The sequence below is a fragment of the Diaphorina citri genome, unplaced genomic scaffold, assembly GCF_000475195.1.
Source record: "Diaphorina citri unplaced genomic scaffold, Diaci psyllid genome assembly version 1.1 scaffold88, whole genome shotgun sequence".
Lineage (NCBI taxonomy): Eukaryota > Metazoa > Arthropoda > Insecta > Hemiptera > Psyllidae > Diaphorina > Diaphorina citri.
In genome coordinates this window covers 54,410-79,754 of record NW_007377525.1, presented here as the reverse complement: position 1 = coordinate 79,754, position 25,345 = coordinate 54,410, and the positions used below count along the sequence as shown (strand labels likewise).

Sequence of the window (25,345 nt, the reverse complement as noted above, 5' to 3'; positions counted from 1 at the left end):
TCGCAAATGAGTTGTGTCTTTGACAGCATGATCTTTGGTCCCCACTGTCACTTCCTATCTTGGACCGGTGTGCGGGGAAAGGATTGGGGTTTTGCAAAGGAGCGGCCGTTGGAGCGCCCAGGAAACGATACCCTGGCTCCTTTCTATTTTCAGTATTTTCAACTGTACACCCGGAGGTAAATTAGAAGAAAGAAGGCCAAGCCACCGTCCATGTTTTCCTCCAATAATAACCGTCATTCAGGTCGAGAAAGGGGGGTTCTATGCCTGATCATCCTGATCCAAGATGTTTGGCAGAAAAAAGGACGGCGGTCAGGTTGGTGTCGCATTCCATTGAAGTGGAGCGTCAATTCCTTCGCGTCGACCATGACAGCAAGGGGCCTTGACAAACCTTTACCCTTTTTTTAAAAAAGGGTTGCGCGCAAAATTTTTCACGGGGGAAAAAAAAAAAAAAAAAAAAAAAAAATGCCACCATTCCTCAACCTCATTTTCAAATTTTCAGAATCATCATTATTATCATCATCGTCAAACCCCGAGGGAGATTTTCACGAATTCACTTTTGTGGAAAAGCAGAGGAAGAATTTAGGTCACATGTTTTTGTGGTGAGGGAAATGAGAAGACAGAAGCGGAATATAGCGATCTGTGTTGTGAATGATGATGACACACGTTGGTAGAACAAAGAACCCATGGAATGTGACTTATGAGTCATGTGGAATTATACCGACGTTCAATTTTTCATATTTTGTTTTTATGTTTTATGTAGAGGAATAAAGACAGTCATAAAATATTAAACTTCCACTTCTTATCTACTGTCACGAATTGTAATTGTTTCTGGTCTACTCGTACCTACATATACTGACTATTACTGACGGTCAATCAATAATGAAAAATAAAAACAATTTGTTTGAACTTTGGAAAAAAAACAAACTGCTTTCCTTCTACTGACTCAATTTTCAAGGTCAATAGAGAGATTCGAACTGCAGTCCTTTCAGTTACGAATTCCATGTCCTTGCCAACTGCATTATCTGGACTGTTTGGTTACCTCAAGGGGAAAACCAACTCAACTGAAATTTTATCTAGTGTGAGGTTTTAGCGAATTTTGCAAGAATTATCAGCAGTTTGTGGTTTGCTGAGTTTCTATGCGAAAGAAGGAAACAAGCTGGAGATTATATCCCAATTTGTTTGAACTTTGAAAAAAAAAAAAAAAACACTTTGTTTGAACTTTGGAAAAAAAACAAACTGCTTTCCTTCCACTGACTCAATTTTCAAGGTCAATAGAGAGATTCGAACTGCAGTCCTCTCAGTTACGAATTCCATGTCCTTGCCAACTGCATTATCTGGACTGTTTGGTTACCTCAAAGGGGAAAACCAACTCAACTGAAGTTTTATCTAGTGTGAGGTTTTAGCGGATTTTGCAAGAATTATCAGCAGTTTGTGGTTTGCTGAGATTCTATGCGAAAGAAGGAAACAAGCTGGAGATTATATCCCAAGGCTATACAAATTGTAATCCATGACCATGATATACATCTGATATGGTTTTCCATTTAATTTAGAACAAGCTGGAAAACAACTGGAGAATCATATTACCTACATCATGAATGATATTCATGATAGAGAAGGAGATGGTCAGATGATCGGACCATGTTATTTTATTTCAATAATATTTTAAGAGAGTATCCAATATGTCTAGGCTTGCATGCCGGAGGTCCCGGGTTCGATTCCCTGCGGGGACGAAGTTTTTTCCGCTCTGTTCTTGGAGTTCGGGGTGCACTTAGCCTCGTGAGGACATTTGAGTAGCTACTTTACGACCAGCGGCATTACCAGTGTATTAATAGAAAGAAAAAATGACGAATGAGAATTAATAGTAAAGGAGGTACTTAGTAATGCTGTGGTACTCACAAAAGTTTTGAAAAGCTCTCTGCTTTACCACAAAGATTCACAAAGAATTAATGATTTGACTTGGTGTCCAAACTAGAAATAAATCAAGGATCGTGTGGACTGTTTATGGAGATCCGGAATTGGATTTCACGCCGGATATTATACCTACTATCCTATTCCTCACGGGTATAGTGACTATGCTACAGCTGACTACCCATACTGGGACGAATGACTCTGAATGTCAATGAGTTTGGAAGAATTAGCATACTGTGGACTGTTTATGGAGATCCGGAATTGGATTTCATGCCGGATATTATACCTACTATCCTATTGCTCACGGGTATAGTGACTATGCTACAGCTGACTACCCATACTGGGACGAATGACTCTGAATGTCAATGAGTTTGGAAGAATTAGCATAATTACGTTATTAGTGGATAGAGCACAATGTGTACCTATAGCATGCCACACTCACAGAGCCATATCAGATTACTAATTGGCAACATTGTGCCCAATGAAGAAGTGTTTAATCTATTGATGTTTTCATAATAAGCGTACATTTGAATAGAAAGGTTATTGGACTACACTACTTTGACAGATTGACGAGATTATACCCGAAAAGTCCAGAAGAAACAAAGGTAATTGCCAACTTTGAGAAAACCATAACATTGTAAAAAGGGCCAAAAGCGTCACAAACCACAACATTGTAAAAAGGGCTGAAAGCGTCATTGTAAAAAGGGCTCAAAAAGTCACAGACCACAAAATTGTAAAAATTTGAACCGATTACATTACTTTCCTTCCTACTAGATAAGGAAAGTAAAAAGAGCTCAAAGAGTCGGAAACCACATTGTAAATAGGGCTTAGAGAGTCTCAAACCAGAACATTGTAAAAAGGGCTCGAAGTGTCCACTCACCTGTCTCTGGGCGTGTCTATCCGGGACGAGGCTTTGGAAATTTGTGCGGAGGAATGGCCACTTTCCCGTTGTGCTTCCTTCAGGAGACGCAGGTACTCCTCACTCGAAGCGAACGGGAGCGGAGTGGTTCGCTCGGATGTGACGCAGGATTGAGCATTCAACTCAACCCAAGATTCTGAAATAAAACAGAACAGAAGAGGTACGATTAGGATAGTCTGCAATGACTCTGCATCATCTATGGAGTATGGACTGTGGACTGGTGAGGTGATGAACTGATGACGTAGGTACCTATAACTGGCCACAAATATTGCGTGAGTGGCTTGGTTAATAAGTTCATTGACGGCTTTCATCAACTCGAACTTCCATTTCAAACCTAGGCCTTTACGCTAAAGTTTGTTGCCAAAATAACGTCACACTAAAAACACTTACGGGATCTGTTTGTCTGAGGTGTAGTTTAAAATCATAGATCGGTTAAGAATCACGATTAAATATTCAACATTGTACCCTTTTAATACCGACTCCTGCCAGCCTAGTTAGCTTGGAGGGTAGCACACCTGCCTTACAAGTCCTAGGTCGCTGGTTCGATCCCACGTTACTATTTTTTGCGCTGGCTAAATTTTGCATCTATTGAAAAACATATTCAACATTTTACCATCATTAATACCGATTCCAACTCTTAAAGAGAAGCATCTGATCCTGATCACCTGATACAGATCACGTTTCACCTTAGCACAGTAGAAGTAGAGCTTAACTGAAGCTTAAGTATGAGCTTAATACTTGACTTGCATCACGTAGGCATGTTGCTATTTAAGTGATAGTGACTCATTGTGACCTTAAAGATCTAATCTAGATCATCTCAGAATAGTCTTTCTCGTCAATAGATCTCTTTCATGTCTATTAAATCCTCTCCTCTAACTTTTTAGTACTTGCTATTTGTACCTATGTATGTAGGTATAGGTATTACAACTATTACATACTTTTTTTTCTCCTAGGCGCTTTACTTAACAATGTTCTATGCATGTCGTTCATACTTATTTGCCCATTAAGTACCTTTTTCTTTCTAGAAAAAATTGTACCTAGGTAATTACTTTCCATTTTGAATTTCTACTCCCAAGGAAAAAAGAGGGGTGGAAATTATATGCTAGCTGAGAAATGTTTTTTTTTTTTTTTTTTTTAATAGGTAAGTAGGTATTGTATTACTTGAAGAACTACTTATTTAAATATTCCATTGAATTAACCATCTCCTTTTTTTCTTTTTCTCTTCACTTTTCTCCTTCTCTCTCTTGCCTCTTCTTTCGCAACCTCTTTCCTTTCTTTTTCCTACATCCATTTTCGTCTCCCTCCTCGCTCAAGCTTCGGTTTTCCAAGTTTTCTATTGTACAGAAATAGGTAACTTGGTTTGCTTTTGCTGTCAATCGAAAAATAATGTACTTAGAATAGTCGATTCAATTCATAATCCTGGTGAGACGTATAGGTACTTAGGCAAATAAGGAGAGAAGAAAAAAAAATCGACAAGGTACACGTAACTCGTAAGTATTTTCCACAGTAGTAATAATGTAAAGGTATAAAGCATCATCATGTCAATTTTCTACCTCTACTAAGTAGAGAGCCAAGTAAAAAAGTACCAATAGAAATATCCACTATTTCTATTGTGCAACGAGCATATCCAACTTGAAAGCGACATAGGTAGGTACTAGGTAACGTGCAATAGTGTATTGTCCAACAATAATCACCAGACTAGAATAACAGTAATACAATACTGCAGTCAGCTCTAGTCACGAAGTCAATGTTGATCCTATGCATATCTTTCTTACCTTATAGTAAACAGTAAGAAAAGAACATTGTATTGTAAGAGCTCTTACTAATGACTCCTACTTACCTAGGTAGGTGTTTGTAAATACCTACCTAAATAGAAAGGTATTGCTTTTTTTAATATCTAATACCAAAGTAGGTACATATGTACTTATCAGGGCAACGCCAGCGTCTAGTAACAGGAAAATTGATCATTCTACTTGCATGTATGTTGCTGAGGTTGGGTCAATAAACTTCATATTTATGGACATTCCAACATGGAACCTTTTTCTTTTCATTTTCAATTCCCCCACCTCCAACGTCTTTGACTTGTTGACATAAACAAATGAACACAAAAAATAGTAAGAAATGTAACAACAACTTTAGAGTACTAACCTAATGTGGGTAGTGGGTAGGTACCTATTTCATTTCAAAGCCTTTTCTTTGCTACCCTACACACAATAACCTTTTACTTAAAATGTGTTTAATTAAAAAAATCTTTGTCAGTTTACTCACTAGAAAATTCACGCAGACAAAAATATGCTACCTCCATAGGTACATGTCTACTTCAATCACTTAAAAATAATAAAAGAAAACATTGTTGATTTCAATAAACTACAGTCTACAGTAGTCACAGTTTGGGTGAGTCACTTCTCAGATTAAATTAAATCACTACCATATCCGTTTGATCTGAAAATCTACTCTACACAAGCAAATCAAGTAATAGAACATAATAAATAGAACATCAGTAATAGAACTGGCAAAATATAGATGGTATATGTACTATATACATATGTATTATATTGTACAATTATTGTACATACAAAAGTACTTTGATGTAATAAATAGAGGTGTTAGTGATATAAACACAGGAAGTTCAGTCAACTTGTAACTCGAACACAATAGAGAGCCTTGAGTGGAAAGCACATTATGCACTGCACAAAGAATACATAGGTAAGATGGCATAAAATGTGAAATGGACCATTATTTTAATGTTCCGAACAGCCCAATTGTGTTGGTGGTAGATGTAAAGAGTAGCTTGGAGGTCTGGAGTTCATAAGAACTAAGGCAGTAAAAAGATTACCTACTTACTTAGCATTACCATTTCGAGGTGGATTTAATTATGTATGTGAAAAGGTTGGGAACAAGTACTCATTAAGAACAAGTACTCTGATGTTTGGATTGGGGGTACTGTTACTTGGTTAGAATAGGTTCTGTGTTGGAATAGGCTCATGAGTCCAACTTGAGAAGACATACTAAAGCTAATGTGAGTACATACTTTTAAGGAGAGTTGAGTACCTACTTGAAAAGAGTGTTAGCATTATCAGGGTACAAAAATTGACAGACATGGGGGAAAAACTAACAAATGAAGCACTTGATGGTGATGCTATGAACCCAGAAATGTTGTACCCAGTTTCTCTACCTTTTTTTTTAATTCTCAAAGCTTTTTGGAATACTACTGGGACTTGGAATCCTGTGCTCTTTAAAGATTGAATTCAGAACTGGGTTGGCTAAGTTGGCATTGTTTTTGTTTTATTCAACCCATCCATACTCTTTTATTTCTCTTTTATGTCTTCCTCTACTTCAGCTATCCACCTGTTTTGGTCATTGATTTTTTTACTTTTTATTACTACAGTTATAACAAAGCTATACTAGTAATGAAAATCAGAAAATGTATTATTTCTTTTCTTTTTACTAATTTTACCCCTCTAGCTCTTGTCCCTCCCTTCTACATGCCCAAACCTTCTCAATCCACTCTCTTGTATTTTCTTTCCCAATAACCCTCCTTTCAGTTTCCCTGATTTATGTCTCATTATCTTTCTCTTGTTCCTAGCTAGTAAATACATCCAGCACAACATTCAAGTCTCTGTAGCTCCTAAATCCTGAAATAAATATAAAATATCATTTGGTAAGTAAGTGGGGTAAGGGTAGGTACTTGTGCAGAAGTCACGTCCATGGAATATTGCTACCAAAGGAACTGGCACAAATGAGCAGTGACCCTGGTTATTATAGGGTTAGGTTAAACACAAGAAGGAGTTTTCACAATTAGAGCAGTGATTAGTGTTATTATAGGGTTAGGTGAAATACAAAAAGGATCTTTTTCTTTTCCACGGACGTGATTTCTGCATAATTACTGGGATAAGCCCTAATCCCAAGGGTAAGTTAGTGAGGGGTCAATAAAAATGGACAGTGTACACATTACCTCCTCTCCTGCTACTACAGCTTTACACCATTGATCAACAGATTGCTGAAGTTTTGTGTTTGCTTCCCTCCCAAAGTTTTGGTGCAAGTCCATTTGAAAAGAAGATATCAAATACATTATGCTTACCACATAGAGAATCTTCCATGAATTTCGGTGGGGTTGAAGTCATTTTCTTCTTCTCCTTGTTATCTGTTCAACTATCTAATTGCGCGGAAATAAATATAAAATATCATTTGGTAAGTGGGGTAAGCCCCAATTCCAAGGGTAAGTTAGTGAGGGGTCAATAAAAATGGACAGTGTACACTTTATCTCCTCTTCTGCTACTACAGCTTTACACCATTGATCAACAGATTGCTGAAGTTTTGTGTTTGCTTTCCTCCCAAAGTTTTGGTGCAAGTCCATTTGAAAAGAAGATATCAAATACATTATGCTTACCACATAGAGAATCTTCCATGAATTTCGGTGGGGTTGAAGTCATTTTCTTCTTCTCCTTGTTATCTGTTCAACTATCTAATTGCGCACTTTTCAACACAATAGAGGCAAACGGAATATGAAAAACAACAAAGAGTGAGATCGAAAGATCCTGTGAAGTCTGGAGGATGAGAGAGGTTTCCGTCAATTTATTATTCCGATTAAACAGAAAAGTAACTTTTCCTGAATTAAATATCCAAGAAACTATAAAACAGTTAAAATATAATTGAGCTAAAGACAAACTTTGAACTGATATCACATCCTTCGTCTCCAAACTTCTCTAAAAAACTGAACAAAAAACATAAACAATTTTTTTTTATCAACAAAAGGAAAAAAAATCAGTGAACTCACGTAGGCAAAGACGCGTTTACATCGCTGGCACCCGATATGAGTCTAGTTCTTGATTTTGAGAACCACTGCTACCGTTTGACGAGAGGGGAGTTTTGCTCGCTTCACAGCTATGTAAAATCTTTTTGTTTACTTTTTTTGTGTTCTTTTTTGCAAGTAACGTCGAAGTGGAAAAGTGGAATTTCAGCCGGACGGCTGATCCTTTAAATCTTTTTTCCATTTTCTTTTTCACTCCAGGAGTTGATTGGCCCAGTAGGACACAAATTAAAAGCTTAGATCTACGCTGAAAAATGAGTTCAATTGGTGCGGGGGTAAGTTTAATTCAGCGTCCTATCTAAAACCAACTAGAAAGCCGTAGGTTCTGCATGTCAGTTTTTATGCTGAAAGTTGAGCCCACAGAATAGAGATCTCTGTGGTTTAATGCAAGATATGCCTATACAAAAACTATTCGTCCATTAGAAACTAAACTGTCCTATTCTTTGGAATATTTAGACATAGTTACATGATTCCCTTACCTAGCACCAATAGGCCCACTCATGAATACCTACCTATTGCTATACTGATGAGTAGTATTTACATTGACATTCAATTTTTGCCTTTCAGTATGATCTCTCGGCATCCCAGTTCTCTCCTGACGGAAGAGTGTTTCAAGTGGAATATGCACAGAAAGCTGTTGAAAACAGTAGTACAGCTATTGGACTCAGAGGAAAAGATGGAGTTGTCATAGCTGTTGAGAAATTAGTATTATCCAAGCTCTATGATCCCGGTGCAAACAAGAGAATATTCCATGTAGATACCCATATTGGACTGGTAAGTTTGTGTCAGGCAATTAATTTTAATGGATATAGCTATGGTCTTATTGTATCTAACTTGGAGAGATGGAATCAAGTACTTGCCTATCCAATTTAAATATAAACAAGCATTCATAATAATTATCTATTTCTTCTCCCCCCCCCCCCTCCCCAGGGATCAGGTCTGATATCTGCTGGCAGACAGCTAGCTGAAACTGCAAAAACTGAAGCCTCTGAATATCGATCAAAGTATGGTGGAAACATCCCCTTGCATCTTCTCAATGAGAGGGTATCCATGTATGTCCATGCTTATACCCTGTACAGTATGGTCAGACCTTTTGGAGCATCCTTATTGCTGGCCAGTCATGACAAGACTGATGGTCCTTCTCTCTATGTTGTCGGTGAGTATCTGAATATGCATGTACAAATCTATGGTAAATTTTAGACATTTCCTGTTGCAGTAAATAAAAAATCTAGAGAAGACATACATAACTTGGACGTGACTTCTGCACAAGTACCTACCCTTACCCCACTTACTTACCAAATGATATTTTATATTTATTTCAGGATTTAGGAGCTACAGAGACTTGAATGTTGTGCTGGATGTATTTACTAGCTAGGAACAAGAGAAAGATAATGAGACATAAATCAGGGAAACTGAAAGGAGGGTTATTGGGAAAGAAAATACAAGAGAGTGGATTGAGAAGGTTTGGGCATGTAGAAGGGAGGGACAAGAGCTAGAGGGGTAAAATTAGTAAAAAGAAAAGAAATAATACATTTTCTGATTTTCATTACTAGTATAGCTTTGTTATAACTGTAGTAATAAAAAGTAAAAAAATCAATGACCAAAACAGGTGGATAGCTGAAGTAGAGGAAGACATAAAAGAGAAATAAAAGAGTATGGATGGGTTGAATAAAACAAAAACAATGCCAACTTAGCCAACCCAGTTCTGAATTCAATCTTTAAAGAGCACAGGATTCCAAGTCCCAGTAGTATTCCAAAAAGCTTTGAGAATTAAAAAAAAAGGTAGAGAAACTGGGTACAACATTTCTGGGTTCATAGCATCACCATCAAGTGCTTCATTTGTTAGTTTTTCCCCCATGTCTGTCAATTTTTGTACCCTGATAATGCTAACACTCTTTTCAAGTAGGTACTCAACTCTCCTTAAAAGTATGTACTCACATTAGCTTTAGTATGTCTTCTCAAGTTGGACTCATGAGCCTATTCCAACACAGAACCTATTCTAACCAAGTAACAGTACCCCCAATCCAAACATCAGAGTACTTGTTCTTAATGAGTACTTGTTCCCAACCTTTTCACATACATAATTAAATCCACCTCGAAATGGTAATGCTAAGTAAGTAGGTAATCTTTTTACTGCCTTAGTTCTTATGAACTCCAGACCTCCAAGCTACTCTTTACATCTACCACCAACACAATTGGGCTGTTCGGAACATTAAAATAATGGTCCATTTCACATTTTATGCCATCTTACCTATGTATTCTTTGTGCAGTGCATAATGTGCTTTCCACTCAAGGCTCTCTATTGTGTTCGAGTTACAAGTTGACTGAACTTCCTGTGTTTATATCACTAACACCTCTATTTATTACATCAAAGTATGTAAAATAAAAGTTTTTTTTTTCAAGAGGTTTGACAGAGGAAACTGTAACAGCCAAGGTCTTATCGTCCGGAAATCGGAGAAGGAAGACAGGTTAGGAGAAAGCCATCCGTTCCGAGAACGAACCTTTATCCCTTCAGGATAAAATCCGCCCCGGGCGGGAATCGAACCCGCGGCCTAGCGCTTATAAGGCAGACACACTACCAACCAAGCTAACTAGGCTGGCCCAAATAATTTTAATTTTTTCTTACAGACGATAATAAAGACACTGGTGGTCACGTGGTGCTTGTGCTATTCCAAAACAACTTCCAACATCTGAACAATATTGCAATGAAACTGTTCATGAATTTGAAGTCCTTGATTCAGAATAAAAAATTAACACTACTCGAAATTTACAAAGAGGAAACATCTGTGGAAGAGAAATTTCTTTCTGTTCACAATGCCATCAGTGATATCAATGCTCAGGAGAAGCTTGTGGTTTTCAGCAACCTGAACAACCTCTCATACATGGGCGCCAGTAGTCGCGATGTTTTCAACTTTGCACAATACATTCGGAATACATACAGTGAGGACGTGTGTATTCTGCATTGTACTCACAATAAGAAAGACACGGCTATAAACAGTTTCATTGCAATATTGTTCAGGTGTTGGAAGTTGTTTTGGAATAGCACAAGCACCACGTGACCACCAGTGTCTTTAGTATCGCCTGTAGGAAAAAATTGAAATTATTTGGGCCAGCCTAGTTAGCTTGATTGGTAGTGCGTCTGCCTTAAAAGCGCTAGGCCGCGGGTTCCATTCCCGCCCGGGGCGGATTTTATCCTGAAGGGATAAAGGTTCGTTCTCGGAACGGATGGCTTTCTCCTAACCGTCTTCCTTCTCCGATTTCCGGACGATAAGACCCCAGCTGTTACAGTTTCCTCTGTCAAACCTCTTGAAAAAAAAAACTGATCTGTGCTCCGACATAATTTACCTACTAACCTTTTTCCTTGAGAAATAAATGAACCAATGACAGAAGCATAAACGTAGCGTCCATATGTTCCCGTTCCTCTATGGTAATGCGGGATTGGCGTAGACATTCCATGTCCAAGTTCAAAGCTTTGCAAATGTCAGACATGATGTGGAAATCCGGATTTCTTTCCTGGGGAAATGACCTAATAGTCAAATCCGAGCATTTGAAAACAACAATTTTACTTTCAGAACTGAGGAACTACAAAACGTGGCGAACATAAAATAAAAATAAATAAATAAAAAAAAACTTGGATAAGGAAAGTAAAAGGTTAACAATTAAAGGCAAAGGCCTTAAGATAGTGACGTTATTTTAAAAGATTGGTAAATAGAAGTCAAAGGCAGATAAACCAGAGTTAATGAAAGTCACAAACAGCTGAACAAAGAAACCTTGATGCCTTTTATAAGCGCTGGGTCGCGGGTTCGAACCCCGCGTCGGGGCGAACTTTATCCAGTTACCAGTTAACCCTAAACAGATAAGGTTAGTTCTCGGAACGGCTGATGGCTAGCTTTCTCCTATCGTGTCCTCTCTTAGATTTCGGGACTATAAATAATACCTCCGTTGATGAAGTTCCCTTTATCGAACCTAAACAACACATTCAACTCACGTTTACTGTGATGCGATGAATCTGTCTCTGTTGTTTTTGATTTCGTCAAACAGTCTCTGCTCAATCTGCTTCTCAATCAAGTAAAGGTTGTGATTTATATTAACACTGACAAAATGGAAAGTAATTACCTAGGTACAATTTTTTCTAGAAAGAAAAAGGTACTTAATGGGCAAATAAGTATGAACGACATGCATAGAACATTGTTAAGTAAAGCGCCTAGGAGAAAAAAAAGTATGTAATAGTTGTAATACCTATACCTACATACATAGGTACAAATAGCAAGTACTAAAAAGTTAGAGGAGAGGATTTAATAGACATGAAAGAGATCTATTGACGAGAAAGACTATTCTGAGATGATCTAGATTAGATCTTTAAGGTCACAATGAGTCACTATCACTTAAATAGCAACATGCCTACGTGATGCAAGTCAAGTATTAAGCTCATACTTAAGCTTCAGTTAAGCTCTACTTCTACTGTGCTAAGGTGAAACGTGATCTGTATCAGGTGATCAGGATCAGATGCTTCTCTTTAAGAGTTGGAATCGGTATTAATGATGGTAAAATGTTGAATATGTTTTTCAATAGATGCAAAATTTAGCCAGCGCAAAAAATAGTAACGTGGGATCGAACCAGCGACCTAGGACTTGTAAGGCAGGTGTGCTACCCTCCAAGCTAACTAGGCTGGCAGGAGTCGGTATTAAAAGGGTACAATGTTGAATATTTAATCGTGAACCTCCAAGCTAACTAGACTGGCAGGAGTCGGTATTAAAAGGGTACTATGTTGAATATTTAATCGTGATTCTTAATCGATCTATGATTTTAAACTAAACCACAGACAAACAGATCCCGTAAGTGTTTTTAGCGTGACGTTATTTTGGCAACAAACTTTAGCGTAAAGGCCTAGGTATGAAATGGAAGTTCGAGTTGATGAAAGCCGTCAATGAACTTATTAACCAAGCCACTCACGCAATATTTGTGGCCAGTTATAGGTACCTACGTCATCAGTTCATCACCTCACCAGTCCACAGTCCATACTCCATAGATGATGCAGAGTCATTGCAGACTATCCTAATCGTACCTCTTCTGTTCTGTTTTATTTCAGAATCTTGGGTTGAGTTGAATGCTCAATCCTGCGTCACATCCGAGCGAACCACTCCGCTCCCGTTCGCTTCGAGTGAGGAGTACCTGCGTCTCCTGAAGGAAGCACAACGGGAAAGTGGCCATTCCTCCGCACAAATTTCCAAAGCCTCGTCCCGGATAGACACGCCCAGAGACAGGTGAGTGGACACTTCGAGCCCTTTTTACAATGTTCTGGTTTGAGACTCTCTAAGCCCTATTTACAATGTGGTTTCTGACTCTTTGAGGTCTTTTTACTTTCCTTATCTAGTAGGAAGGAAAGTAATGTAATCGGGTCAAATTTTTACAATTTTGTGGTCTGTGACTTTTTGAGCCCTTTTTACAATGACGCTTTCAGCCCTTTTTACAATGTTGTGGTTTGTGCGACTCTTTGAGCTCTTTTTACTTTCCTTATCTAGTAGGAAGGAAAGTAATGTAATCGGTTCAAATTTTTACAATTTTGTGGTCTGTGACTTTTTGAGCCCTTTTTACAATGACGCTTTCAGCCCTTTTTACAATGTTGTGGTTTGTGACGCTTTTGGCCCTTTTTACAATGTTATGGTTTTCTCAAAGTTGGCAATTACCTTTGTTTCTTCTGGACTTTTCGGGTATAATCTCGTCAATCTGTCAAAGTAGTGTAGTCCAATAACCTTTCTATTCAAATGTACGCTTATTATGAAAACATCAATAGATTAAACACTTCTTCATTGGGCACAATGTTGCCAATTAGTAATCTGATATGGCTCTGGTTACTTCTAAATAATTTCCTAGATCCCATTCTACATTAGGTAGTGGATTGTTGATAAATCTAGCAGGGACATTCACAGTGTACAGAGGATGATTTTGAAGCATTTTAATTTCCCAGAGTGAGCTCTTTAATGCATTTGTGTGATAGGGATCTTCTTGTTTAGCATCAAATGGATCATCTTCTAGCATTGTAGCATCACTATTTTGAAAGAGAATTGTTAATCCTTTATGACGTAATACAAGATTTCCTATGAGATAAATCATGATGGCAATATCTTGAGGAGGTGCTGTTAAACACAACCGAGAAAGTCTCTTGATGAATGATGCCACAAGGCCCTCAGGTAGATGTGTAGACATCATCAATAAATCTGTCAGATAAAACAACCGGGCTTTGTACTTTGTGTAAAAAATATTGGGTTCCAACAAAGCATACAGCTTATCATAAATATTGGGGTATTCTAAATTATACTGGCGGACAAGATTGACCATTCCTTGCAATGCTAATACAGCAATAGGACCCTTAAATGATAATGCATTCATGAGAAAATCAGTAATGACAATGGGATTAGAATGATAATACATCAATTTATCAATGAGAACCATCAGCAAAAGTTTTGTAGATTCACTGGTATGACCTTTCCATTTAGAGAGCACTTCCCAAATTTTTGATGAAAAGGTACAAAAATCTTTAATGTTCAAGGCCAAGCTTTCATTGCCACATAGAAACTCTTCACTTTTAGCTTCAGCAGGGAAGAGTTTTTCTTTATTATTAGGAATAGGAATTTCCTTGATAAAGTTCAAAACATTCATCAATATTTCTTCATTCTCTACAAAGTTCTCAGAAAGTAGAGTTGACATACTTTTAAACGAGTAAAATATCACATCTTTGAAACTGAGGTATTCTTTGAACCTTTCAACAAATACTGGGTAGAATGGACTGGATAGAATGTTCTTGATGAGCATCTGCAGTTTATCCTCTGGAACGGAGCATCCTTATTGCTGGCCAGTCATGACAAGACTGATGGTCCTTCTCTCTATGTTGTTGGTGAGTATCTGAATATGCATGTACAAATCTATGGTAAATTTTAGACATTTTCTGTTGCAGTAAATAAAAAATCTAGAGAAGACATACATAACTGTTAATAACTAAGTCCTGAGGAAGTACTTTGTGATTCCAGGGAAACTCAAAACCAAGTCAGCATTAACACCATGTTTTATTTGTTTTACAGATCCATCAGGTGTATCCCATGGATATTTTGGCTGTGCTATTGGGAAAGCCAAACAGAATGCTAAAACTGAAATAGAAAAACTGAAGCTATCAACATTATCAATGGAACAGTTAGCAAAGGAGGCAGCCAGAATTATTTATGTTGTTCATGATGAATTGAAGGATAAGCATTTTGAATTGGAACTTGCCTGGGTTGGTGAGAAAACAAATGGGAAGTTTGAAATGGTTCCACAGAGCTTCTTAGAAGAATGTGAAAATTATGCTAAGGCATCTCTACAAGACAGTGACTCTGATAATGATTTGTAACCCATGCAGCCTGTACTATGGGTATCCTTACCTCTCTGTCATCTAGGGGACTTATTGCAACAATGACCTATCATTAAAACTACTGTTGTTCATTGTGTACAAATTGAAATGTTACTTCCCACTCTTTATTTCAACATCCAAGCTCAAGTTATAGGCTGCAGCTTTTCTAAACAAAGTACTTGTGTGTTTGAATACACAACTATTGTACCTACAACTTCAATAAGTTGTCTACTGTTATTTTGCAGCCAAATTTGGTTTTAAATTAATCTCTATTTTTTACTGTCATATTTTTGGTCCTCAAATGTTTGTCCCCACAGTCCACTGCCCGATCACGAGGAGCGGGTAAGATTATTCAACTTTAGGGTCACGCTATAAGATGAGTGGTAATGCTAATGGTTTTAGGCTATGGTTAAGGTTGTGGATATGTACCGGGCTGGGAAGGCAAGGTTGGTAAACTTGCCTTGTTTTTCAGTTACCACTCTCATTCCAAACTGTAGAAACAATGTCCTGTCTCACCTAGTTTGAGCTCATCTGAACCCTATTGATACAATTGATGTGAATGCACCCTGGAGGAACACATACCATGCAATGCTTTACTGCTTTTATTTCTTGTGTTGGATTATACATGTTTCTCCAGTGTACATTCTGCCAAACTGATCATCTACTATACAATTGGTTCCATCTGTTATGTACCTTCAAGTCAAAAGATCCAACAACATTGTAGTTCCCATTCCTACCTACCATTTGTTCTTTTTACCAAAACCAATTCATGGTTCTGAAGAAATCAAAAGCAGTACCTATCTATACTAATATTTCAATATTTAATATTAGTTTTACCTTCTAATATTTCTCAATAGGTTGCAATCCGATCCTTGTTTTTCAGTTACCACTCTCATTCCAAACTGTAGAAACAATGTCCTGTCTTACCTAGTTCGAGCTCATCTGAACCCAGTACATAACCACAACCTAAGTCTTATGAACACTTGTGCCAGCTATTGGTAGTGTTGTCTAATACATTTTCTGCCCGACCTCTCAATGGGTGGTATAAACACTGTGTCCATACTTACATGTGGATACAGGGGTCTGAAAATGTTCAATGTGTGTTGGCCTATTGATACAATTGATGTGAATGCACCCTGGAGGAACACATACCATGCAATGCTTTACTGCTTTTATTTCTTGTGTTGGATTATACATGTTTCTCCAGTGTACAGTCTGCCAAACTGATCATCTACTATACAATTGGTTCCATCTGTATGTACCTCCAAGTCAAAAGATCCAACAACATTGTAGTTCCCATACCTACCTACCATTTGTTCTTTTTACCAAAACCAATTCATGGTTCTGAAGAAAAGATCATCTACTATACAATTGGTTCCATCTGTATGTACCTTCAAGTCAAAAGATCCAACAACATTGTAGTTCCCATACCTACCTACCATTTGTTCTTTTTACCAAAACCAATTCATGGTTCTGAAGAAATCAAAAGCAGTGCCTATCTATACTAATATTTCAATATTTGATATTAGTTTTACCTTCTAATATTTCTCAATAGGTTGCAATCCGAGAAGAATTGAAAGGACTGACTTTTGAACAACTTCAAAAATTGAAAGAAGAAATGGGAACCAAACTATTCAACAAGAAGGTGTTCAACAGTAAAAGCCCATCATCAAAATTTAAAGAGCATGAAAACAAGAACTTCAAGAGGGAGAATAAGAACAGGTACATATTTGTAAAATAAAAAAATAATAATAATAATAATGCGTCCATATGTTCCCGTTCCTCTATGGTAATGCGGGATTGGCGTAGACATTCCATGTCCAAGTTCAAAGCTTTGCAAATGTCAGACATGATGTGGAAATCCGGATTTCTTTCCTGGGGAAATGACCTAATAGTCAAATCCGAGCATTTGAAAACAACAATTTTACTTTCAGAACTGAGGAACTACAAAACGTGGCGAACATAAAATAAAAATAAATAAATAAAAAAAAACTTGGATAAGGAAAGTAAAAGGTTAACAATTAAAGGCAAAGGCCTTAAGATAGTGACGTTATTTTAAAAGATTGGTAAATAGAAGTCAAAGGCAGATAAACCAGAGTTAATGAAAGTCTTAATCGTGATTCTTAACCGATCTATGATTTTAAACTACACCTCAGACAAACAGATCCCGTAAGTGTTTTTAGTGTGACGTTATTTTGGCAACAAACTTTAGCGTAAAGGCCTAGGTTTGAAATGGAAGTTCGAGTTGATGAAAGCCGTCAATGAACTTATTAACCAAGCCACTCACGCAATATTTGTGGCCAGTTATAGGTACCTAATAATCTGATATCTGATGGGTTGATTTTAGAAAAAATTGAAAATTTCAGCCAATCAAATGGTTTACCCGCCTCTGTGGCTGTGTGGTCAAGAGCCTTGACTCTTAACCTGAAAGTGCTGGGTTCGAATGCCGGCCGGGGCAGAAATTTTCTAACCGAACTTTTCCGTTCTTGGATCGGCATGGATGTAAAACAATGTGCCTTGAAGTAATGCGAAAGCGGTTCCAAGGTGCGATCTAAAAAAAACAATTGCTTCATTCAAGAGAGTTTACGTATTTTGACTTACAACTTACATGATCAAATATTTGCTGTAAGCTGGCAGTGTCAAACGTGTAGTCTGCAATGTCTGAACTCAACTTGTGAAATGTTTCCTTGTCTCTAGGAATCACCTGGAAAAGTTTCATGGAGCCTTAAATTTTCGACCTAAACGGATCTTGAACGCGGACCTTCTACATTTTTGTTCAAGTCATTAGATTGAAAGGCGAAATAAAACCTGTGTAAAATGTCGTCAAGCTGGATCCCTTTTGTATCTAGAAATCACAGTGAACACATTTCATTAAAAGTTACAAGTGACCTTGACTTGTAAATACATACATATGTTAGTTATGTAGGTACCTACTTACTTTTGTTGTAAATTACCTACCTAATACATTGAAATAATAAAAATAAAAGTGTAAAATGTCATCAAGCTGGATCCCTTTTGTATCTAGAAATCACAGTGAACACATTTTATTAAAAGTTACAAGTGACTTTGACTTGTAAATACGTACATAATTATGTTAGTTATGTAGGTACCTACTTACTTTTGTTGTAAATTACCTACCTAATACCTTGAAATAATAAAATAATAATAATAAACAGTGGTCTTACTTTACTCAGAGTTGATGCAAACGATAGGATCTGGGTTTTTTCTTCTTTCCTTTCTGTCGGCGTTAAGGTTGCGGGTAGAAACGATTCCAAAATTTTCTCCATCAATATGAGCTTTAACTCCTCTATTCTACCCTGTAAAATAAAGCAATAGTTATACTTTAGAGTTTAGACCCTGTAGAAGCAATTTTCTAAATTATCTTGTTTCAATGTATAGCTATGAGTACTTACTTGGGTAATGGAGCAGTTGCAAATGGGTAAAAATTATAAATAAATGGTCGATTCCTATGTAAAAAGTTGAGAAAAATCCAAATCTGAGGTCAAAACTCCGAAAAAATAACTGTAAACGATCGAAAATTCAATTTTTATTTTCCGTTCTAATGAGATGTGTGACGTCAGACTTAACGCAGTTAGCAGAGGAGCAGAAAGAACTGCGCAGAAACGTATGCGCACAAACACATTAATGCGTTGCCTGCAAGGGAGCTTTGCTCGGGACATTTGATGTGACGTCATCGCCTACGGGAGCGTATGCCGGGACGTCAAAGTTAACGATTTACCGGCATTTTTTTAATCGATTTATCTCGGGATCTAAAAGTCGTAGAAGAAAAAGAAAAATTCCGTTGATCCTCATTTTTCCTGCTCTATGACTTTGAAACACTACCCGAGTAAGCGGAACTGATCTATTTGGTTTGCCAATCTTAAACCATGTTATATTATTTCATTTTCATACTTTAACCAATAGGTTTAACGTTCATCTGAAGTTTAACTCAAAGTGATCAACACAAGATCGCCTACTCTCTACTCGGTTTAAGTTTAATATCTACTACATCACAGACGTATTTCTATCGGAATACATACCTCTATTCTACTCTAAATTACAATCTGTTTATTTTTGGGGCTTGGTTTTCAAGGGTAAAGAAGGAGTGGAGCATAGCGCATAGAGCAGTTAAGGTGTGTCCACACATAGTCGATCGGTAGTCCATCCATGTCGACTGAACCGTCCAAACTACTTTGACAACATAGATTCACCTCGTCGGTCGACGGACGCTGGTCGATTATGTATGAACACAGCTTTAGAGGGAAGCGACCACTTCAAACCGCATAGAACTCTATGCTCTTTGCTCTCCGCTCAACTCTGTTTTTAGCCTAAAAAGAGTTATTATGGATGAACTGGCAAGAAAAATGTAGTACAGTTGCGTGGGTAACCACAATGGGTTGATTGGATAGATTCTTCCCTACACCCTTCTACTAAGTAATTCTGTTCCCTTCTACTAAGTAGTGTTCCCTACCACTACGAAAGGAATATACCGATTTATACTGTTCCCTACCACTGGGAACTGTGCTCTACCCACAAAAAGTCACCTATTTACAGACTAATACCCATAAAAGTTGGTTATTTACCCAATAATACGCACAAAAAGTTATCTACCTACTCACTTATACCCACAAAAATTTAGGTACTTACTTCACTACTTACGCGAGTAAAGAAAGAAAAAGAAAAAAAAACTTTTTAGGTGAGGTTAAGGTGAATGTTTGAGGTATTTTCTACCACACTTAAAACTCTATAAATAGGTGGTCATTTTATGATTAAATTCCGAAATAGGTAGGTAGGTACCTAATGAGCATAAAATTCCATGGCTCGACTAGGATTGAACCCTATATCTGTAAAAGGCAATAAATAATCCAGTAAGTACACCCTAGAGTTAATAAAGAGAGAAAAATATACCAGCATGCTCTACAAATATTTACAAAGCATCTACAAATTGAATAGTAAGTACCTTCTCAATAGATATGTACCTAGTAGGTAGGTATGCTGTTATGCTTAGGTTAATACTACTCATGGGAGTAAGCATATTATAATAATAGGTACCTTACTAACACTGTTGTTCTCTTATTCGATATAAATAGTACCCGCGCAAGTGTGTATTAGTACTTTTAGTACCTATTAGTGCAAAGTGCAAGTACTGTTCCATTCCATTCCCCCATTACTGTTGGAAAAAAAAAAAAAAAAATGCATCTCCACTAATGTACGTAGGGGTACTTATGTAGGTACGTACAATATAATTTTATTAGCTTGGCCGACGCTGCACACCATGTGAAGAAAGAAAAAAAAACTACACATTAGACGATCCGGGCTACACCTGACCAAAATGGTCCGGTCCGCCATACATTTTAAAATGAAAAATTCACAAGAAAACTCGAAAAATGATAACGTGATAACGTTTACAGTCCGATAGTCCGAGCAACACAACACATTGGTTCGGGAAAATGGTCCGCCAGAAAATCAAATTCCTTTTTAATTCTCCCGGACCGGACCAATGGTCTGGTGGGGCGGTAAATTTGGTCTGCTGGACCTGATTTTAGCCTACAAACTAATCCGGCGCGGCGGACCAAATTTTGGTCGGGTGAATGGTACAGTCGGTCTAATGTGTAGTCCCCTTAACCTACTATCGCCACTGGCTCTTGAAGAAGTTAACCCTACTGTTCCCACTTACGTTGGTCTCCATAAAATGTCGTGAAGTGACAAATCGCTTCGGTAAATCCACATAGATACTCAACGTCTCATTGGGATCAAGCAGAGATCGATCCAAGTACACATCGAACAGGGGAGAGCTGTAGATCTGCAGAATGCGTCGAACCAAATGCGTCAGCTCCGTGGAGGGAGCGTTGGGCGGTAAATAGCCACCGAGCTCGTCGAGAATTTTGTACACTGGGGGATTGGGGGAGCAGATTAAATAGATTGAATAAAAGTTGAGACAAGACGTAGGTGTAAGTACAAGGTATATTCTATTCTACAGCACAGTTACGTCTAACTTTATATAGGTACATGTCTGCGATAATCTACATCCCTACCTAAACATATTAGAATTGAACAATATGTACCTATAGCGCGGTCAAACTTTCTTGACTTGGCGGGGCGGAGCGATACCGCGCTCCTTAATATCTAAACATTGTAAACTGTTTAGTCTGTTTATTTACCTACTAGTAGTTCAATGAACCGTAGACCTCCAAACAGGCAAACCCAGGGGAAAATTATCGAGTCAAAAATTAGACCTTAGGTACTTCGCTCGATAAACTACAATATGGACCCAAGTATGAAAATGAAAGGGCAACAGGAAGACAGATTATGAAAGAGAAGAAAATGAAAAGTTCAAGCCAGCCTACAGCCTAGCTAGCTTGGAGGGTAGGGCGTCTGTCTTGTAGGTCACGGGTCACGGGTTCGATTCCTGATTTTATACTGAACAGATAAGGCTTTCTCCTATCCTGTCTTCCCTTCGATTTCGGGAAGATAAGACCTTAGCAGTTACATTTCCTTTTATCAAACTTCTAAAAAAAAGGCTATCTCGACAACTCATAAACAGAGAATAACATTAATTTCAGCCGTTATTACACCCATTACATGACCTACTGTTATCTATTTATAATGAGTATAATGACCATATTATAGTCAAAAGCATAGCTCTGTACTCTGTATGTACCAATATAACCAACATTAAAAGGGAGCTAGGTGGTCTGAAAATCTGAATTACCATGTGCTTATACTAAGTATACCTTGGGACTATAAATTATAATGACCATTATACCTAAAGTTTCATGATGAAAAAAAAAATGCATTTCCCCACTCCCTCCCTCACAACCTTTCACATAAAAAATACGAAAAGGAAGAGAGTGAGAGAGAGTGGAAGGGTGAGAGAGAGAGAGAGAGAGAGAGAGAGAGTAAGAGAAAGAGAATTCGGGAGACTGATGGAAAGAGGAGGTAAAAGAAATCTAAAAATCTGATAACAAAATCCCCTCTCCCTATCTTTCTTTCTTCCTCTTTCTTTCTCTTTCTCTCCCTCTTTCTTTCTCTTTCTCTTTCTCTCTCTCTCTCTCTCTCTCTCTCTTTCTCTCTCTCTCACACACCCTCTTCCTCTCTTTAAAATAAAACAAGGCAGGGTAACCACAGGCTAAACACGAATACTCTTAGGTTTGAAGAGCTCAATTACTAATAATCATAATAATGATAATAACCACAGGGATAATAGATAGATGGGATAGCATACTCCTATTCTCAAGTACAAAATCATAGGGGGGAGAAAAATTTCACAGCAAATTACTTTTGGAAAAGTTCCAATCAAATTTTCTCCGTAATCTTCTTCCCCTCCCTGCTGGGAAAGGCAAAACTTCTAAAACGAGATTGCTAAAGGGAAAAGCTCCGATTGAAAAATTTTCATCCTGGGAAACTTTACCTATGATTCGTCTAATGAATACAAAGTGGGGATTTTCCAGAAACTTTATAATCGAAATAACGGGAGGGACATGGTATAGTTCAGTATAAAAGATTAATTTTATTGTCTCAGCTAAAGTCGGGAAATGTTAAATACCTTGGTAATGTAATTGAAGCTGTCGTCAAGTTGGAGCTCAGATGTCTATTGAATACCAACTAGGTAGATACCTTCTTTGCTTTCTGAAGAGAAGCACTTAATCTTAGGTTTCATTATTATGCTGATAGAGTATTCAACACTTATCCTCTTATTTTTTTTTTCTTTTTTTTATAATTAAGCAAGGTCTACTTTATTAATCATGTATTGTAAAATGTTAAACCCATAAAATACACGAGACCTTGTTTAGACTGCTGGGGTAAAGGGAATTTTTAGTCTCATTCGAGCAGGATAAACAAGGTATATTCTATTCTATTCTATTATCCACCTACTTGTAGGTACATAATATCTCTTCTGATATGCCAATTTTACTACTTCGTTTATTTTGGGGCCGCGTGAGAGGTGACCTTTGAGAGCCTCAGGGGAAGGGGGTTTGTAGTGAATGTGTATAAAATGCAAATTTATTTATTAAAAAAAAAAAAGAAAAGAAAAGAAAAAGTGCTCGCGGGCTCCAGTTGAAAATCCCTGTCAAGAAGGATAAAGGAAAACATATTTTAAATATTGCACATTGCATACTTACATCAGATACCAGGCGTTCATACAAATAGTGCCCGCTTTTGGCAATCTTTCTTTCCCCTAGCTACAACGATGTCGTAAATTCTGTTTAACAATGACATAAATTTTATGCTGTTTGTGCTACAAAGTAAATATCACTCGTTAAACATGTTTTGTTATCTTCTATCTTGAAAAATGGTGCCTATTATTAGACACCTTACCTTTCAAGTCTTTTTAGCAGGCTGCGAGGTAGGTACACATACCTAACCCACTAAAGAAGATGCAAAGGAGAGAGTTAGAACTTGTAACTCTGTTTGTAAGTAGCTACTTGAAAAAAAAAAGTTAGTTCAGCAGAATTAAACTACAGAGACATACCATAGGTACCTACCTACTAAATTTCACAAACAAGAAGAGAGACCATGTTAGTTCAGCAGAATTAAACTACAGAGACATACCATAGGTACCTACCTACTAAATTTCACAAACAAGAAGAGAGACCATCTTATTATTATTTACCGCCACGAGTTAAATTTCACACAGAAAAATAAATGTAGGTAGGCAAATGACTCTCTTGAGATACACATTTCCGAGCCCTTTTTCGTACGAAGTAAAAACCTGTATAAATATACGAGTACATTCTACCTTCATACCTAAAGAGTACTCTCACGGGTATAGTGACTATGCTACAGCTGACTACCCATACTGGGACGAATGACTCTGAATGTCAATGAGTTTGGAAGAATTAGCATAATTACGTTATTAGTGGATAGAGCACAATGTGTACCTATAGCATGCCACACTCACAGAGCCATATCAGATTACTAATTGGCAACATTGTGCCCAATGAAGAAGTGTTTAATCTATTGATGTTTTCATAATAAGCGTACATTTTAATAGAAAAGTTATTGGACTACACTACTTTGACAGATTGACGAGATTAGGATCATAGGATTTATAGGCAACCTGCTCGAATCTGGCATTTAGACCCGAAAAGTCCAGAAGAAACAAAGGTAGTTGCCAACTTTGAGAGTTTTGGTCATTGATTTTTTTACTTTTTATTACTACAGTTATAACAAAGCTATACTAGTAATGAAAATCAGAAAATGTATTATTTCTTTTCTTTTTACTAATTTTACCCCTCTAGCTCTTGTCCCTCCCTTCTACATGCCCAAACCTTCTCAATCCACTCTCTTGTATTTTCTTTCCCAATAACCCTCCTTTCAGTTTCCCTGATTTATGTCTCATTATCTTTCTCTTGTTCCTAGCTAGTAAATACATCCAGCACAACATTCAAGTCTCTGTAGCTCCTAAATCCTGAAATAAATATAAAATATCATTTGGTAAGTAAGTGGGGTAAGGGTAGGTACTTGTGCAGAAGTCACGTCCATGGAATATTGCTACCAAAGGAACTGGCACAAATGAGCAGTGACCCTGGTTATTATAGGGTTAGGTTAAACACAAGAAGGAGTTTTCACAATTAGAGCAGTGATTAGTGTTATTATAGGGTTAGGTGAAATACAAAAAGGATCTTTTTCTTTTCCACGGACGTGATTTCTGCATAATTACTGGGATAAGCCCTAATCCCAAGGGTAAGTTAGTGAGGGGTCAATAAAAATGGACAGTGTACACATTACCTCCTCTCCTGCTACTACAGCTTTACACCATTGATCAACAGATTGCTGAAGTTTTGTGTTTGCTTCCCTCCCAAAGTTTTGGTGCAAGTCCATTTGAAAAGAAGATATCAAATACATTATGCTTACCACATAGAGAATCTTCCATGAATTTCGGTGGGGTTGAAGTCATTTTCTTCTTCTCCTTGTTATCTGTTCAACTATCTAATTGCGCACTTTTCAACACAATAGAGGCAAACGGAATATGAAAAACAACAAAGAGTGAGATCGAAAGATCCTGTGAAGTCTGGAGGATGAGAGAGGTTTCCGTCAATTTATTATTCCGATTAAACAGAAAAGTAACTTTTCCTGAATTAAATATCCAAGAAACTATAAAACAGTTAAAATATAATTGAGCTAAAGACAAACTTTGAACTGATATCACATCCTTCGTCTCCAAACTTCTCTAAAAAACTGAACAAAAAACATAAACAATTTTTTTTATCAACAAAAGGAAAAAAAATCAGTGAACTCACGTAGGCAAAGACGCGTTTACATCGCTGGCACCCGATATGAGTCTAGTTCTTGATTTTGAGAACCACTGCTACCGTTTGAC

At 37.4% G+C, this 25,345-nt stretch overlaps 3 protein-coding genes across 6 annotated transcripts in view; 1 reads left to right on the top strand and 2 right to left on the bottom strand.

Moving 5' to 3' along the window:
• Positions 1 to 7,009, bottom strand: part of LOC103524142 (BCL2/adenovirus E1B 19 kDa protein-interacting protein 3) — a 31,123-nt gene extending 24,114 nt beyond the window's left edge. The window contains exons 1-2 of the mRNA XM_026833318.1: positions 6,909 to 7,009; positions 2,789 to 2,963 (exon numbers count right to left, since the gene is read on the bottom strand). Coding sequence (XP_026689119.1) covers positions 2,789 to 2,963; positions 6,909 to 6,951 — 218 coding nt within the window. The 5' untranslated portion in view covers positions 6,952 to 7,009. The remainder of the gene's footprint in view (positions 1 to 2,788; positions 2,964 to 6,908) is intronic.
• Positions 7,010 to 7,738: 729 nt separating this feature from the next.
• Positions 7,739 to 15,348, top strand: LOC103524149 (proteasome subunit alpha type-3). The gene is made up of 4 exons (XM_017449513.2): positions 7,739 to 7,912; positions 8,205 to 8,416; positions 8,570 to 8,793; positions 14,717 to 15,348. Exons 1-4 carry the CDS (start codon positions 7,892 to 7,894, stop codon positions 15,019 to 15,021), a joined length of 762 nt encoding a protein of 253 aa, XP_017305002.1. The 5' UTR covers positions 7,739 to 7,891; the 3' UTR covers positions 15,022 to 15,348.
• Positions 10,657 to 25,345, bottom strand: part of LOC103524165 — a 25,788-nt gene continuing 11,099 nt past the window's right edge. The window contains exons 4-6 of one of the 4 annotated variants that reach the window (XR_003395680.1): positions 11,626 to 11,690; positions 10,991 to 11,150; positions 10,657 to 10,718 (exon numbers count right to left, since the gene is read on the bottom strand). Coding sequence is in view for 1 of the 4 variants with exons in the window: in XM_026833317.1 (XP_026689118.1) it covers positions 11,628 to 11,690 (63 nt within the window). In the remaining 3 variants the exon portion in view is untranslated. Of the gene's footprint in view, positions 10,719 to 10,990; positions 11,164 to 11,624; positions 11,691 to 16,823; positions 16,910 to 25,345 lie in introns of those variants that run through there. The other 3 variants (XR_003395679.1, XM_026833317.1, XM_026833316.1) reach the window with 3 other exon arrangements.